The sequence below is a fragment of the Salmo trutta genome, chromosome 24, assembly GCF_901001165.1.
Source record: "Salmo trutta chromosome 24, fSalTru1.1, whole genome shotgun sequence".
Taxonomy (NCBI): domain Eukaryota; kingdom Metazoa; phylum Chordata; class Actinopteri; order Salmoniformes; family Salmonidae; genus Salmo; species Salmo trutta.
This window is the reverse complement of record NC_042980.1, coordinates 18,065,363-18,083,856: the sequence shown is the minus strand read 5'-3', so window position 1 is coordinate 18,083,856 and position 18,494 is coordinate 18,065,363. Positions and strand designations below refer to the sequence as shown.

Below are 18,494 nucleotides of genomic sequence, written 5' to 3'. Positions count from 1 at the left end.
GATGATTTTTTGTTATTTAATCCATTTTAGAGTAAGGTTGTAATGTAACAAAATGTGGAAAAAGTCAAGGGGTCTGAATACTTTCTGAATGCACTGTATTTGCAGATAGATTAACTAACCCTCACCATCCTAACCCCCTGTGCTGTGTTCTGGTCCTCAGGGTCCTGTTTGCCAGTTCTGTGCTGAACCTGTCTGAACTAGTGGCCCTGCGTCCTGACCTGGCCACACTGAAGAAGGTGCTCTACTTTCACGAGAACCAGCTGGTCTATCCAGTCCGCAAGAGCCAGGACAGAGACTTCCAGTACGGATACAACCAGGTCCTCTCATGGTAAAGACCAGCCCGGCCTTGAGTGTGCAGTACACAATGTATAATACGGTATACCATCTATCTGGTGCGCAGTGAGTGCACGTTATTATCACAGTTAACAGTAGGAACAAGAGGTCGTAACAAGCAAAGACGATGAGCAACGAGCATAATTGCTCTGTTTGTTTGTGTATTTAAAATAAACAAACAACACACTATTCATACGGTAATAGTTTGTCTTAATGAGCATGTCTGGGGCGCAACATGATTGGTTAATTACGGCAGGCCGACATGATGCTCTCTGGGTAATTGAAGTCACTCTTGTCGAGCGACTGGGCTGTCATTAATCAGAAGGCGAACAGTAAAGAGAGGGGCACTCTAAAGAAAAGTGATTGTTGTTGATCTGCATAGGGCAACGCGTCAATAAGTCAGTTCTGCAAGGCCCACTCAATCTACTTTAATGTCATTAACCCAGTCAAATATGGCAGCATTAAATAATACGCTACTCAAAGGGAATGGATCATTAAGAGATGTTTGATTGGATTCAAGCCAGATTGCTTTGCTAATTTGAATTATAATGCATGGCTTTCGTTCTAATGAAAGAGAATGGGAACCATTTAAGACTGTACTGATAAATGCAGACTATGCTGAACTGTTCCATGTGGCACACACTGAATCTGCAAATGAAGCAGTGTCACTTTGTGTGTGTGTGTGTACGAACACGTGTGTGTGTGTGTGTGTGTGTGTACGAACACGTGTGTGTGTGTGTGTGTCACTGACTGTGTGTGTACCCTTCTTTTCCTTTCCCCCCAGCTTGGTGGCAGATGTGGTGGCGTTCAACTCTTCTTTCAACATGGAGTCTTTCCTGTCCTCCATTTCGTCCTTCATGAAGATGATCCCCGACCACAGGCCCAAAGACCTGGACAAGCTCATACGCCCAAAGTGTCGGGTCCTCCACTTCCCCATCCAATTCCCCCATGTCACAAGGTCAGTGTCATCATCCCTGGCTACAGTCATTTGCCTTCTAGGGATAACCAGGCCACTGATTAAATAAAGCAGAGTGGAGAGAGAAAGAGAAAGAGAGTTGCAGGCTTTTAATCCGGCCCAGAGAGCTGATAGGGTTTGGGAGCATGGTTAATAGCAATCTGACTGACTGGAGAGAAGTTAGTTGTGTAAGAGTCAAGATTAGTAGTGTCTACGGAGCTTTAATATCCTGTTTCGTGTTTTCGCTAAGGCCTATCTATCACTCTCGCACGTACCGTAGCCTATGTATTCATTACAGATGTTGATGTGTCTATGTGAAGTGTTTGGGTGAGATGGAAAGAGGTGGCAACCTTTTTAGGAGGAGAGGAGTTTTTCTGTATCTCTTTGGATTGATTTAAGTGCTTCATCAGTATAGGTAACATATAAAAAAGAAAAAAAAAAGAATAATTATTTAATTAGAACATTGCGGTTAAGGAATATATTGAATCAAGCAATACTATTTGCTAGACGTATTATGAATTATTTCAACTAAAGCGCGGGAAAATATCCATTGTTACCTCAAATTGTACTTAGAAATTCACTTCAGCTAATACCAAATAATGAGTTTACATTTGTAAGTAAAATAACATGCATATAGATTAGAGAACTGTCATTGTGGATCGATTGGATCCAGGCGTCTCTTTATAAGCTGTTGTCTCGGCTCAGTGATGAGGGGTGGTTCTTTTTTATTGCTCTGTTCCAAAACAATGCGCTAGCTGCTAAGTGCTCCAAACCTCCACGCAACAGAGAGGGTCTGCTTCCTATTACAGACCAAATCAACAGCAGCCACTTCTTCACATGAAAACGACGGCGTCGTAACCGTTTCAATTTGAGTATGAACATTGAAACACCAAAGGTATTTAGACAAAGTCATTTTTGTGTTGACCACACAGGTGTGTGCTTGTCAATCCAATGTTGGTGTTGCTGCTTCAACATTTCTCTTATGTATCACAGCTGGAATTTCTTCCATGATATCCCATTTTAAGCAAAACCATAATGGCCATATTTTCATGGGGGCGGCATGGCATTTATTGAATAGAAATTCATAAACATATGATGCAGTTTTTTAGCGATTCCTGTGCTTTCTTTCAAGCCTTGCCATTCTCGGGGGTGACCGAACACAGTGGAAAAGATGAAAGCAGTCTCCGCCGCTCACCCAAGTGCACATATTGTTCTGAGCATACTCTTGTGGCATATTATAGCTAATTATTTAAGCCTACGTCTCCTTGTCCATGAAACTTGTGTGTGAGAGTGTTTGTGTGACCCTGCCTGCAGTAATTGTGTCACACAGACTTTATTTTATGGCCTTCCCAATTAGAGTGAGTGTATTATGTGATTTGAGTCCACTTTATGCTGGAAGCGCATATTCCCTCACAGTGACAGGTTTAACATTCAACATCATCATAATGCATTAACACATAACTAGACAGATTTTGTGCCAAGATTAAGAGTAAGGTTTGTTTTTATAGTGTTTAGAGAGTATTTTTTTCTCTTTAAATTTTAAGTACATTGAAAGCAATGATGCAACTACAGTTTCTGAGCAGTGTGTGTGTTTGTGTGCATCTCTACATGTTTCCCTGTATATTCGCTGCGGTAAGAAATACTGAAAGTGAACTGCCATGGATGACGCAGGCCTCTCGCCCAGAGTGTTTTTCAGCTCATTTTCAGATGGTAATTTGCCTGATCCAAAGCAAACTCACAGAGTGTAAGTAAGCGATTATATGCATGGCCGACAATCCCCCAACATGCCCGCGGTCCTTTTCCAAACACAGTTAGTCCAGCTCTTTCAAAATATAAAACGCTCAGAGAAACAAATAGAGGAGAAATACCAGAAGATTTTTCTGTATAGGTATTTTTATGTCGCTCTGTCGCTCTCAGAAATGTCCACTCGGTCCAAGCTCTGGAGAGTTTATGGTGTTACTGAGAGCCCAAATGAATTTGCAAATTCACAAATAAAAACTCTCAACAACCTAAAAGCCCCTTTTTTCAGGCTGCACAACTGGTGGGTTTGTGAAAGCAATGGAGGGCTCTTTGTGGTTTGTGTGTTTGCAGTATCCATCTATCAATCGGCTTTTGAGAGGTGGACTTTTGTAATTTAATAGCGATTGACCTGAGCCAGCAGAAACCTGCGGTGAGATACAAAGCCATCACATTTATCATCGTGGAACAGCGGGGCATTGACTTTCTTTGAGTATTGTCAATCCGCTGGTCTGGTGTTTGTGTGTGTATGTACACACACACACACATCAGACCAGACCAGCGTATTGACAATATTCAAATATATATATTATATATATATATATAGTCCGTGGGGAATGGAGAGGGGTCATCAAATGTGCACGTGATCAGCAGGTGCCAAATTCTGGCAGGCCTTGCCCGGGACCCCACTGCAGTTTTCCCCCATTCACCCCAGTTCTTTCTGAGTTCTTTGTGTGGCTGTCAGGTTGTCAGACAGCGTGTGTTCCTTTTCCTCTTGAGAGCGGAACGCCGTCAGGTGTTCAAGGGGGAGGGAAACCAGATTGATCATGATTAGTATATTGTTATTTCATTTTCTCACATATAATATCTGCATTAAAAAAGGAATGTGGAAGGAACCAAGGGAATGTAGGCTTCTATGGAACAGGTTCTCCATTGTTAATGTTAAGAGACAAAAGGAGGGATTCCTTTAATGTTCTTCCATGAAAAGATATTAATGCAGGTTTCAACTCCGCTTGCAAGCGTTGTACGTTCTTTAGGACCTCCCCACTGATGGCCGGTTTTCATTAGGTCCCTTAACTCGCTACAGATAACTGAAGATACTTTTAAGTTGATTGGGAAAAGGTTGTTCTTTTTTGGCTACTTTTAAAAGACATTGATGTGGCTCTGTGTGAAGAAGCAGGCAGTCAACTCAGGTCTCAAGTGACTGACTCCTGGAATGAGTCTGCTGGAGGAGCAGATGGCAGGATATCCTGTTTGAAACGTTCCTTTGACAAAGTTCAAATGCAACTGGACATATTCGCAACTGATTGAAGATGGTAACATTTTTATACTGGAAGACAAATATAATCTGTTTAGTCCAACACGATCCAAAATAACCTAATCAGATATATTCAATTATACAGTTAATTTTGTGTTTCACTGTTTAAACGACTGATGAGACTTTTGGATGAATACTTTTTGTGTGAAAAATGGCGAGGTTAACCGGTTTGCTTTGGTTTCTGATTTGTGTCTAAGAGCAGAGAGAGATTGTTGTTGTATCATCCACCCCACATAGAAAAACTATGAAGAACAAACAACCCCAAGGAGTGTCGAAGGTTTTCTACATTATAGACATCTGAAGGCATTTGTTGCCACGAGCCTTGGTAAAGCTTGGTGGGGCTGTTTAGCCGTGGGACTGTGGGGACTAATTGGAAACATTAAAGCGATGGAGCAGAGGAATTTGAAAGGCAGTACTGTCTGGGTCGACTGGCTTGAGGAGACCGTGTTAAACAGGTGTGGTGTAGACAGAAACAAGGACTGACTGATGTTTGGAATTGATTTACCATTAGATCAACAGGGTGATCATTTTGCAATAATTGAACAAACATCTACCAAATAGAGACGGAAAGAAAGAAAAATGCTGTAGTACAGTCCTTCATGTGGTTATTTAGTCTCCTTATGATATGTAGAAAAGTGTAAAGAATTCAAGCTACATTGTCTGCTTGATTCCATTATTTGTATTACATTTACATTTTAGTCATTTAGCAGACGCTCTTATCCAGAGCGACTTACAGTAGTGAATGCATACATTTCATAATTCCCCCCCCCCCCATACTGGTCCCCCGTGGGAATCGAACCCACAACCCTGGCGTTGCAAACAACATGCTCTACCAACTGAGCCAAATTGATGATACATACCCCCTCCCTGTGAATTGAATTCAGATGATTCACCACGTTCTCTCTGACTTTGTTCATGGGTAGACTTTCAACTGATCCCAGATATTTATCCCCTTGTTTACCACTAATGAAAATCTAGAACAATATGTTGTGTTCAACAGATTTATATGACCATGTAATCTGTTGTGTACTCCAATCTAACCTCTAATCTTGATCATGACACCGTTTAGATACAGCCTGAGATGAGGTAAATCTCCCTAAACCTCACTCACCCAGCCACCCGGCCCAGCCAGCCAGCCCAGCCAGCAAGCCCTGCTCTGCTCTGGCCCGCGGGGTCAAATCCACTGTCACCATTTGCCTCCCGAGCCTGTCATCCTCAGATGACCTGACGCTCATCCCACAATCTCCTCTTTGATTACTCTACAGTCACCGACCGGCGGTCACCCTGCCTGTGAGGAGGAGGGGGAAGCCTAGCTCTCCTAATCAAACCACCCCTGTATAAGCTCATCTGTGACGTGATGAAAACAGCTGTTGGTCGGTGGGCACCTTTTTTCTATTTACCTTGACTTTACTTCTGTCCTCCTTTATCCTCATATCTTCCAACTCCTCATCCTTTCATTCTACTTTCCCCCTCCACTATACCCCCCCCAAAAGAAACTCCAGTTTATTTCACCTGACATGTAGCTTGAGTACAGAACAGTATGCACTAAGAGCTCCGCACAAAGTATGATGACAGTGCACAGCGAAACTGGAGGTACGGTGGTGCCTCAGCTTTCAGTCGCTCTTGTGCCAGGAACGACCACAATTGGGTCCATATGGTGGCTTTGAAGTTCGGGGAACTAACCGTGATGAATAGGAATGAATTAAGGATCAAACCCTGCATTGGTGATTTATCCTTAATACCAAACTTTAGCTAACACACATTGGCATCTGTTCAGTGGTGACATAATCAAGAAAAATTGGTGTTTTCAAAACAAGCTACACAATGCAATAATCTCCTAACTAGGGGAGCTTTGCCTCAGCCAAAGCTGATAGAGGAGGATATTGAAAATGATCACCTATTTATTTCTACATTTAGCACATGGCTCGTCTGCAATGTGCGTCACACATTCTCAATAACAAAATTGTTATTGAGAATGTGTCCATGACAAACCCTCCAAAGACTGATATCTGAACTAATCCCAATAACACTAACAATAAGTACTGTTATGTTACTTTCATGTTCATTTTAGTTATACATCTACAACCTGAAGTCCCACAGACTACATCACAACCCCGTCAAGTAAACTTGGATCTCACACAGACAACCTCCTTTCACCAGAAACTGTAATAGTTTGACACTAACCATTTCTACTTTTCAAACTTTAGCTCACTTCAATATACACAGATAGATTAATCAAATGGCCACTGGACTATTTACATTGACCCCCCCCCCCCCATATTATCTATGCATAGTCACTTCACCTACATGTACAAATGACCTTGACTAACCTGTACCCCTGCACATTGACTTGGTACCGGTACCCCCTGTATATAGCCTCGTTATTTATTTTTTGTAATATTTTTTTTACTTTAGTTTATTTGGTAAATATTTTCTTAACTCTTCTTGAACTAACTGCGCTGTTGGTTCAGGGGTTGTAAGTAAGCATTTCACGGTAAGGTCTTGTATTCGGCACATGTGACAAACAAAGTTTGATTTGATATCTGTCCTGTGCCGTATTGTTCCGAATCTTTATCCCATTACACAAATAAGATTTATACCCCATACTTTACATTTAGAAGGACAATGACAAGCATGTGACCATGATGTGTCGACAGAGCATGACATCACGGTGCACACAGAGTGTTTTAATTGGAACAGAATGACTTCTGAGTCTTGTCCCTTTGGGATGGATGGTGCTTGCGTGTCACAAGGAAAGGTGTTAATTTTGGTCTGTGTTCCAACTAGGATTGCAAAGCTACCAGTAATTTACCTAAGTTACCGGAATCTTCAGTCATTTTGGTAAATTACCAGAGCCACTGCCTGTTCACCCCACTATCATACATAAGGCAAGGTCAGTACAGGTGCATCAAAGCTGTGACCGAGAGACTGAAAAACAGCTTCTGTCTCAAGGCCATCAGACTGTTAAACAGCCATCACTAGCACATTAGAGGCTGCTGCCTATAGGCATATACTAGAAATCACTGGCCACTTTAAGGAATGGAACACTAGTCACTTTAATAATGTTTGCATATCTGGCATTACTCATCTCATATGTATATACTGTATTCTATACTATCTTAAGTAACTTAATAATGTTTACATATCTTGCATTACTTATCTCATATGTACAGTTGAAGTTGGACGTTTACATACACTTAGGTTGGAGTCATTAAAACTCGTTTTTCAACCACTCCACAAATTTCTTGTTAACAAACTATAGTTTTGGCAAGTTGGTTAGGACATCTACTTTGTGCATGACACAAGTCATTTTTCAAACAATTGTTTACAGATTATTTCACTTATAATTCACTAAATCACAATTCCAGTGGGTCAGAAGTTTACGTACACTAAGTTCACTGTGCCTTTTAAACAGCTTGGAAAATTCCAGAAAATGATGTCATGGCTTTAGAAACTTCTGAAAGGCTAATTGACATTATTTGAGTCAATTGGAGGTGTACCTGTGGATGTATTTCAAGGCCTACCTTCAAAATCAGTGCCTCTTTACTTGACATCATGGGAAAATCAAAAGAAATCAGACAAGACCTCCACAAGTCTGGTTCATCCTTGGGAGCAATTTCCAAACGCCTGAAGGTACCACGTTCATCTGTACAAACAATAGTACGCAAGTATAAACACCATGGGACCACGCAGCCGTCATACTGCTCAGGAAGGAGACGTGTTCTGTCTCCTAGAGATGAACGTACTTTGGTGCGAAAAGTGCAAATCAATCCCAGAACAACAGCAAAGGACCTTGTGAAGATGCTGGAGGAAACAGGTACAGAAGTATCTATATCCACAGTAAAACGAGTCCTATATCGACATAACCTGAAAGGCCGCTCAGAAAGGAGAGGCCTTTCCAAAACCGCCATAAAAAAGCCAGACTACAGTTTGCAACTGTACATGGAGACAAAGATCGCACTTTTTGGAGAAGTGTCCTCTGGTCTGAGGAAACAAAAATAGAACTGTTTGGCCGTTATGACCATCGTTTAGTTTGGAGGAAAAAGGGGGAGGCTTGCAAGCCGAAGAACACCATCCTAACCGTGAAGCATGGTGATGGCAGCATCATGTTGTGGGGGTGCTTTGCTGCAGGAGGGACTGGTGCACTTCACAAAATAGATGGCATCATGAGGGAGGAAAATTATGTGGATATATTGAAGCAACATCTCAAGACATCAGTCAGGAAGTTAAAGCTTGGTCGCAAATGGGTCTTCCAAATGGACAATGACCCCAAGCATACTTCCAAAGTTATGGCTTAAGGACAACAAAGTCAAGGTGTTGGAGTGGCCATCACAAAGCCCTGACCTCAATCCTATAGAAAATCTGTGGGTAGAACTGAAAAAAGCGTGTGCGAGCAAGGAGGCCTACAAACCTGACACCGTTACACCAGTTATGTCAGGAGAAATGGGCCACAATTCACCCAACTTATTGTGGGAAGCTTGTGGAAGGCTACCCGAAACGTCTGACCCAAGTTAAACAATTTACAAGCAATGCTACCAAATACTAATTGAGTGTATGTAAACTTCTGACCCACTGGGAATATGATGAAATAAATAAAAGCTGAAATAAATAATTCTCTCTACTATTATTCTGACATTTCACATTCTTAAAATAAAGTGGTGATCCTAACTGACATAAGACAGGGAATTTTTACTAGGATTAAATGTCAGGAATATATATATATATAACATTTTTTATCTGTGTCCATTCTGTCCATGAGTTTGTAGTAGATATACAATATGGTTCAAGAGAAAATAGCCTAATTAATGAAAAAAGCATCTAATCAAGAATGGCATTATTTTCAATTAACTCAAACTACTGACTTTTTTCACAACTGCCACCAGTTTGGCACTGAAATATTTACAACATTTTGACAGTAAAATAAACAAAAGTGTCTAAGAAAATACGTAAAGGATATTTATGTTTTAGCAGGTGCTCTTATCCAGAGTGATTTACAGGAGCAATTAGGGTTAAGTGCCTTGCTCAAGGTCACAACGACAGATTTTTCACCTAGTCAGCTCGGGGATTCGAGACAGCAACCTTTCGGTTACTGGCCCACCCTCTTAGCTAGGCTACCTTCTGCCCTGTTTCATACTGAAACCCTCATACACCAATGGTATTCACTAAGTTAATGTTTTATATTTAAACAGCTTTGTCATACATGTTTTTATTAAACATTTTTATTTAATATAACAATTGTATATTGTACATGTATTAAGGCCACACAAAGGGCCAGAGATAATTACAGACACCTATGATAATCTGAAGTACCCAAAAAGGCCACTAGATGTCATCTTATAAAATTTCCCCCCAAAACTTAACTTAATTTACCCAAATTCTGGTAATTTACTAGTCGACTTTGAAAGTTTCCAGTAATTTACCCTCCCTTTGCAATCCTAGTTCCAACCCAGTAAAATATAATGGTTTAATGCCACAGAGGAAAACGGTCACTACTATTTTGAGGACGGAGGTCAGTTGGATATTTCTGAGGGATCTATGCTTTACATTGTACTTTTTTTCGCTCTTGTTTGCAATGTATTATGGAACTTCCATATCCCTCTCTGTGTTTGTGACAACAAATCAAATCCTAACATGGGGATTTTCATGTCCGAAGCTCAACCTGGATGAAAAACATTAAGTGGACAGGTTATATTTTGTGTATCGGAGGGTATTACCGCCCGATCTGCGCTCCACAGCAGATGTCTGGGCTTCTGTGCCTCTGGTGTAAGCCGCTTGTTCCCGATGTCACATTTTGCAAGCCATATGCATGTTACATAATGTCATAATTTTCCCACAATAACCACCACAAAAAACTCCCTATTATTTTGTGACTTTTGGGTGTCTCAGGCTCTGAGCTCTACAGTCATCCATGATACTCAAGGCAAAACGTCCTCCATCCTCCTCCATCCTCCTCGCTCCCCTTCCACCTTAATCTCTGTCTAAGTCAGAACACTCGTGGGGAATTCCCCCCCTGGGCCCTCTCGCTGACCGTAGCCTCCTATCGCCATGCCATATCGAGTAGACCAGCATCCCTCATAGGAGTGCTGCAGAGTGGACTGCACCGATAGTTTCTGACTAAAGGGTCAGCTCGCCAGCCTCATAATGACTGTAATGTAGATCTTAATGGGCTTTAATGACCTGCTCTGTCCGTGCCACGGAGGCTGAGGCTTCTCCCAGTGCTCTGGCTGCCTCAGGAACGGCTAAAGAGTAGCTGACTGGCCTGGCCGTCCCTCATCAAGCCACTATTAGATGGGCTAAATGGCTAGTTTTGGGGATTATGCTGATGAGATTGTTTTGAAGTGATGCCCTCAGGACAGTAACCTTGATGCTAAACCTTTGGATGGTTCCGTGCCTTGTATTCTGTACTACTCTGAACACTCACTCCTACTTTGTCAGGTCAGATTCATCCTGGAAGGACCAGGAGTGTCCTTAGATCACCTCAACAGTGGTGTCTGTTGTCGTTAAAAACAAGACTCTGTGTTTAGTTCTAACTCAGTTACTTATTGGGAACCTATGTTGATCAACTCCTGGTTCCACATGTGCTATAGATTTGACCTCAACCTCACAAACAAAGAAGAAACCCCATCACCTACAATGAATCATTGTCATAGCTAATACTTATCATATTAGCAAGCAGCACTTTGGTCTTCTTTGGGTACGTGTTTCATGTGAGGTTGTACATTATTTATGTACCAAACAGTCCTTGGCTAGCCTGTATAATGCTACTGTGTGAGTGTACAGCCCAGAGGCCTCCATTTTCCTCCGTCCCCAGAGCAGAACAGAGCCCATTCTCACCGTGGCTCAAGATCACTGCCGTTTTTCATTACCCAGTGGGAGAGACACTTGTGATTATTGCCAATAAAGGAAATTAGATCAAATGATTTTTGACTTTGACTCCCCCCTTCATCCTTTCACATTTAATCAAATGCAGAGGTAAAGCCATCACAGAAATTGCTGTTGATTTATAAATAAGCTAATTGGCGGCATTCTCCCTAAGTACCGCTCTCTCTCCCTCTCTCGCTCTCTGCCGGTAGATACGGCAGCGTTTTTATTGCCCCTAGTCTAAACCCCTTCATCCAATTTTTAAAATGGCTTATCGAATGAAATATTCCCAAGGGGCTGTGAGGCAGCCTCATTGGTCATACCTAACCACAAGTGGCTCTTTGTCAGCTCCACAGTCCAGCTGTACGGCAGAGACCATCCCATGTCCATATCGGTTAGGTTCTTTATCCATCTGCCCACTCTATCCCACTTTGTCAGGTTTATCAATGCCTTGTCAAGGTAACGTCTTGCTGCTTGATTTCAGCAACACAGCTCTGAAAAGAAAGGCTTTATAGATTCTAATAAAGCAAGTGCATTGCTAGAGACGGACAGTGCTTAACATTTGTCCTCTAGCCTAGCCATATGTTTTCATGCATTTTTTATGCTAATCTTTCCACACCTAAGGCAATATTATCACCCTCTCTTCAGTTTCTTTCCTCAAGAAGGATTCATTATGTGAAAGACAGTAGTGCTTGAGGTAGATGATCAAGGAAGTTGACATTAGGAAACTGGTTTTACCCAATGAAGTGCAGTGGAACCATATACTGTAGCCTATAGGCTACCACACCCATTGCTTAATTGTAGATGACTTTTCCAGAAATATATATAAAAAAGCCATAAACACCATAAACATCTTATGGTAACATTGCTAAATCTGTTAGCGGAGATTCGTCACGCCGTGATGTCATTCTCACCACAGGATTCTTCTGGCATCAGTAACAAGCTTTTAATGAAATTCAGGATGGGCCTAAACTCCACTGTATTTGCTACAATAGTTGCTGGTTCATTCAGGTGTAGTTGCTAAGAAAGACCGCTGTGGGCGGTATGCTTTGATATACTGTATCTTTGTCTTCCTCACCCACTGGAAAAATACAGGTATTTATAAAGCCAATAACAATTCCTCTGTGAACCAGCAATTGTTGACTAAATACTTATTGGCCTAATCTTGGTCTGGCCTTGTGGTATCATCCAGAAGTAATAAGTAGACTGGATCTCTAGATTGACTAGAACAGTAACAAGACCCTCGGTCTATGCCACTCTGTAGCATGAAAAGCAGTGGCTCCTGCCTTTATGAATTCACCCTAGCCACGAACACTTGCCTTGGTGCCAGCACTTTAAATGTGTTTCCCATTCCTTCGTCAATGACATCAGCATCTTTCCGTGCTTGTTCTCTTCCTCATCCAAGTCTGCCTCTCCAAGCAAAGCAACCTGACAAAGACAGAGGATTTCGGTAGCGTCAGAAGGTCTTCTCCATTTTTTGTTTTCATTAGTGAAGCAAACCATTCACAATGCACGAGATGGATACAGTTCTATGAGGAGATTTTCATATCTACTTCGATTGCTGTGAAATTGAACAGTGGGTAAATGCATTTAAACAATATTCCTAGAACACAAGCTCCATCTCCATCACAGGCCAGCATCATGTTGATGACCTCAGAGCCCCACAAGCCTCACAGGGTTAACCCATGTCTCCAGGCAGGCCAGAGGCTCCACGGTAATACAACAGTGATAGAATAGACTAAGTGGAGGCTATGAGAAATGACTGACATGTTTATTCTTTACATTTTTTATGAAACTCTTTATTGTAAAAAAAAAGGGTCATAATACACTCAACAAAAATACAGTTGAAGTCGGAAGTTTACATACATCTTAGCCAAATACATTTAAACTCAGTTTTTAACAATTCCTGACATTTAATTCTAGTAAACATTCCCTGTCTTAGGTCAGTTAGGATCACTGCCTTATTTAAAGAATGTGAAATGTCAGAATAATAGTGGAGAGAATGGTTTATTTCAGCTTTTATTTCTTTCATCACATTCTCAGTGGGTCAGAAGTTTACATACACTCAATTAGTATTTGGTAGCATTGCCTTTAAATTGTTTAACTTGGGTCAAACGTTTTGGGTAGCCTTCCACAAGCTTCCCACAATAAGTTGGGTGAACTTTGGCCCATTTCTCCAGACAGAGCTGGTGTAACTGAGTCAGGTTTGTAGGCCTCCTTGCTTGCACACGCTTTTTCAGTTCTGCCCACACATTTTCTATAGGATTGAGGTCAGGGCTTTGTGATGGCCACTCCAATACCATGACTTTGTTGTCCTTAAGCCATTTTGCCACAAATTTGGAAGTATGCTTGGGGTCATTGTCCATTTGGAAGACCCATTTGCGACCAAGCTTTAACTTCCTGACTGATGTCTTGAGATGTTGCATCAATATATCCACATCATTTTCCTGCCTCATGATGGCATCTATTTTGTGAAGTGCACCAGTCCCTCCTGCAGCAAAGCACCCCCACAACATGATGCTGCCTCCCCCGTGCTTCACGGTTGGGATGGTGTTCTTCGGCTTGCGAGCATCCCCCTTTTTCCTCCAAACATAACGATGGTCATTATGGCCAAACAGTTGTATTTTTGTACGATTTTGTACAAAAAGTACAATCTTTGTCCTCATGTGCAGTTGCAAACCATAGTCTGGCTTTTTTATGGTGGATTTGGAGCAGTGGCTTCTTCCTTGCTGAGCGGCATTTCAGGTTATGTCGATATAGGACATGTTCTACTGTGGATATAGATACTTTTGTACCTGTTTCCTCCAGCATCTTCACAAGGTCCTTTGCTGTTGTTCTAGGCGTGATTTGCACTTTTCGATCCAAAGTACGTTCATCTCTAGAAGACAGAATGCATCTCCTTCCTGAGCGGTATGACGGCTGCGTGGTCCCATGGTGTTTATACTTGCGTACTATTGTTTGTACAGATGTACGTGGTACCTTCAGGCGTTTGGAAATTGCTCACAAGGATGAACCAGACTTGTGGAGGTCTAGAATTTTATTTCTGAGATCTTTGCTGATTTCTTTTGATTTTCCCATGAGGTCAAGCAAAGAGGCACTAAGTTTGAAGGTAGACCTTGAAATACATCCACAGGTACACCTCCAATTGACTCAAATGATGTCAATTAGCCTATCAGAAGCTTCTAAAGCCATAACATCATTTTCTGGAATTTTCATCATTTTCTGGAAGTGAAATAATCTGTCTGTAAACAATTCTTGGAAAAATGACTTGTGTCATGCACAAAGTAGATGTCCTAACCGACTTGCCAAAACTATAGTTTGTTCACAAGAAATTTGTGGAGTGGTTGAAAAACGAGTTTTAATGACTCCAACCTCCAACCTTAATGACTCCAAAGTGTATGTAAACTTCCGACTTCAACTGTATATAAACGCAACATGCAACAATTTCAGTTACAGTTCATGTAAGTAAATCAGCCAAACTGCAGTCAGGTCAAGACCCTGGTGAGGACGACGAGCACACAGATGAGCTTCCCTGAGACCGTTCCTGACAGTTTGTGCAGAAATTCTTTGGTTGTGACACAATTTCATCAGCTGTCTGGGTGGCTGGTCTCAGACGATCCCGCAGGGGAAGAAGCCGGATGTGGAGGCTGCCGTGGTTACACGTGGTCTGCGCTTGTGAGGCCAGTTGGACGTACTGCCAATTTCTCTAAAATGACGTTGGAGGCGGCTTATGGTAGAGAAATGATCTGGCAACAGCTCTGGTGGGCATTCCTGCAGTCAGCATGGCAATTGTATGCTCCCTCAACTTGAGACATCTGTGACATTGTGTTGTTAAAACTGCACATTTTAGAGTGGCCTTTTCATTGTTCCCAGCACTAGGTGCACCTGAGTAATGTACATGCTGTTTAATCAGCTTCTTGATATGCCACACCTGTCAGGTGGATCAATTATCTTGGCAAATGAGCAATGCTCAGTAACAGGAATGTAAATATATTGTACCCAAATTTTAGCGAAATAAGCATTTTGTGCCTATGGAAAAGTTATGTGAACTTTTATTTCAGCTCATGAAACACTTTTTAAATGTTTTGTTTATATTTCTGTTCAGTATATAATAATATACTGCCGGATCATCATCAAGGGTCATACCATAATGTATTTATGTCTTTATCACATTATGAAGTGGCACAGTACAGTATGTATGTATGTATGTATGTATGTATGTATGTATGTATGTATGTATGTATGTATGTATGTATGTATGTATGTATGTATGTATGTATGTATGTATGTATGTTATGTATGTATGTCTTCATGAGTCACTTTGATTTAACCACAGCAGACCTGAAGTACTACTAAGTCCAGTAGAAGAGGAAAAGGAGGGACTTCTCAGTCTCAGCTCCCCTCCGGCTCCCAAAGCGCTGTGCTTGAGCCCAGAGCCAGAGGCTGCCATCCTGGATCAGAGAGAAGGCACCGGGCAGGCCGAGGCTCCTTCTCACCCCAGGGAAGAGCGAGGGCCTGGGGGAGGGAAGGAAGAGGGGGATGGAGGAGAAGAGAGCCACATCAGACCTCTTCATATCGTCTGGCCTCATAGGTGGTGAGTTGATGTCTTCTCATCTCTAAACTTGAGATAGATACACACACAAGAACACACATACAGTGCCTTCAGAAAGTATTCACACCTCTTGACTTACTACAGATTTTGTTATGTTACAGCCTGATTGGATTCAATTGAGATGTGTCGCTGGCCTACACACAATACCCTATAATGTCAAAGTGGAATTATGCTTTTAGAAATGTTGATAAATTAATACAAAAATGAAAAGCTGAAATGTCTTAAGTCAATAAGTATTCAACCATTTTGTTATGGCAAGCCTAAATAAGTTCAGGATTAATAATGTGCTTAACAAGTCACATAACAAGTTACATGTGTGCAATAATAGTGTTTACCATGATTTTGAATGACTATCTAATCTCTGTACCCCACACATATATTATCTGTAAGGTACCTCAGTCAAGCAGTAAATTTCAAACACAGGTTCAACCACAAAGACCATGGACAAATTTCCAATGGCTCGCAAAGAAGTGCACCTATTGGTAGATGTGTTAAAATAAAAGAAGCAGACATTGCATATCCCTTTGAGCATAATGAAGTTATTAATTACACTTTGGATGGTGTATCAATACACCCAGTCACTACAAAGATACGGACGTCCTTCCTAACTCAGTTGCCGGAGAGGAAGGAAACCGCTCATGGATGTCACCATGAGACCAATGGTAACTTTAAAAGGTTACAGAGTAATTGCTGTGATAGGAGAAAAAAACTGAGGATGGATCAACAACATTGTAGTTACTCCACAATCCTAACCTAAATGACAGAGAGAAAAGACGGAACCTGTACAGAATAAAAATATTCCAAAACATGCATCCTGTTTGCAGTAAGGCACTAAAGTAAAACTGCTAAAATTGTGGCAAAGAAATTCACTTTATGTCCTGAATACAAAGCATTACGTTTGGGGCAAATCCAATACACTGATTACCACTCTTTATATTTTCAAGTATGGTGGTGGCTGCATCATGTTATGGGTATGCTTGTCATCGGCAAGGGAGGTTTTTTTAGGATAAAAAGAAACGGAATAGAGCTAAGTACAGGCACAATCCTAGAGGAAAACCTGGTTGTCTGCTTTCCAACAGGCACTGAGAGACATTCATCTTTCAGCAGGATAATAACCTAAAACACAAGTCCAAATATACAGTGGAGTTGCTTACCAAGATGTCATTGAATGTTCCTGAGTGGCCTAGTTACAGTTTTGACTTAAATCAGAATGAAAATCTATGGCAAGACTTGAAAATGGCTGTCTAGCAATGATCAACAACCAAAATGACAGAGCTTGAAGAATAAAAAAAATAAATGTGTGGAAATATTGCACAATCCAGGTGTGCAAAGCTCCTATAGACTTACCCAGAAAGATTCACAGCTGTAATCGCTGCCAAAGGTGATTCTAACAAATATTGACTCAGGGGTGCGAATTTTTGTATATGTATTCCATTTAATCAATTTTGAATTTGGGCTGAAACACCTCAAAAATGTGGAACAAGTCAAGGGTTATGAATACTTTCTGAAGTAATGTTCAATGTTAACCATATATGGTTATGTTTTGTAAGGACTCTAGGAAAATCCTATGGATTGAGGTTATTTGTTTCAGAACTAAGAAACATGAAGAAAGTGTTTGGAACCTACCGTGAAGGCTAGCGTGTTAGCATATCAAAACACCTGTCATGATTTACAAAAACAGCAAACACGTTTGGCAACTGGGTTGTTGTTACCTTGCTTGATTTGCTGTGTTTGCCGCTCCTGGCATCGCATGGTATGTCTTAGAACAAAGCAGTCATGCAAACCATAATCCAAAGATCATGTCGTAGGCCTATTCTGGAACTACAATGACCTGGAAATACCTCTCTAACAGCAATGTACGTATGTACCAACCCTGCGGAGAGTTATTTGCTTTGGATCATCAGAGTGTTGTTTGACAACAAACCGAGGGCATGGAAAATTACTAACACGTTTTTGTGTAACAATGTCATAAAAAGAGAGGAAACTAGCTACATATTATTGGTTGTGTTTTGAGTTTAAGCTTTAAGGCCTTTACTAAGAATTTCTATTAACAGGTATGCTCTTACTGTGTGGTTTCCCAGTCAACATTAGCCATAGAATGTAAAAACTTAAGTTAAATGAAATGGCATATTAAAACATGACTTGTGTAACAGTTAGGGGGAAGTTTCAAGATACTCTGGGTGGATTTGTGAAAGTTTTTCTTTTACGTAAGCAGAAATATCCTTTACATTGTTCAGAGTACTGTAGGCCCCTTTTTTGGCACACCATTTCTCTATCTCTGGCTCATCTGTGTTGGAGAGGAAAGACAACAGCTTTTCTGTGGATTCACATTTTTCTCCTCTGACTCCATTCTCCTTTCGGCAGCGAGGCTTAGTTTCCTCACCAAAACATGTCCGTAAATCAGATTAACAACCGCAAAGACCACCAGTGCCGTAGTTCCTCGCTGGCGTCGCGATTTGCCATTGTAGGAATCATTGCCATTCTCCATTATCCCTCCCTCTCTGTGTTTGCATGGGTCGGGTGTCTGTTTTTCACCTACTCTTATATCAGTAACAAAAGCACCCATCATGTAATCTCCTCTAAACTGAGCAAAACACAGATGGATTATCGCTCCCAACATCCAGGCTTCATAAACCTTGGCTTATTCTGGGGTAAATTAGGATTTACAGTGGGCGAGC

General features: G+C 41.3%; 1 protein-coding gene across 4 annotated transcripts in view; it reads left to right on the top strand.

The window, feature by feature from the left end:
- gtdc1 (glycosyltransferase-like domain containing 1) overlaps positions 1-18,494 on the top strand; it is a 40,135-nt gene that overhangs the window by 12,110 nt on the left and 9,531 nt on the right. For 3 of the 4 annotated variants that reach the window (XM_029711318.1, XM_029711319.1, XM_029711316.1), the window contains 3 exons: positions 161-328; positions 1,118-1,291; positions 15,541-15,798. In XM_029711318.1, coding sequence (XP_029567178.1) covers positions 161-328; positions 1,118-1,291; positions 15,541-15,798 — 600 coding nt within the window. The remainder of the gene's footprint in view (positions 1-160; positions 329-1,117; positions 1,292-15,540; positions 15,799-18,494) is intronic. The other variant, XM_029711317.1, reaches the window with a different exon arrangement.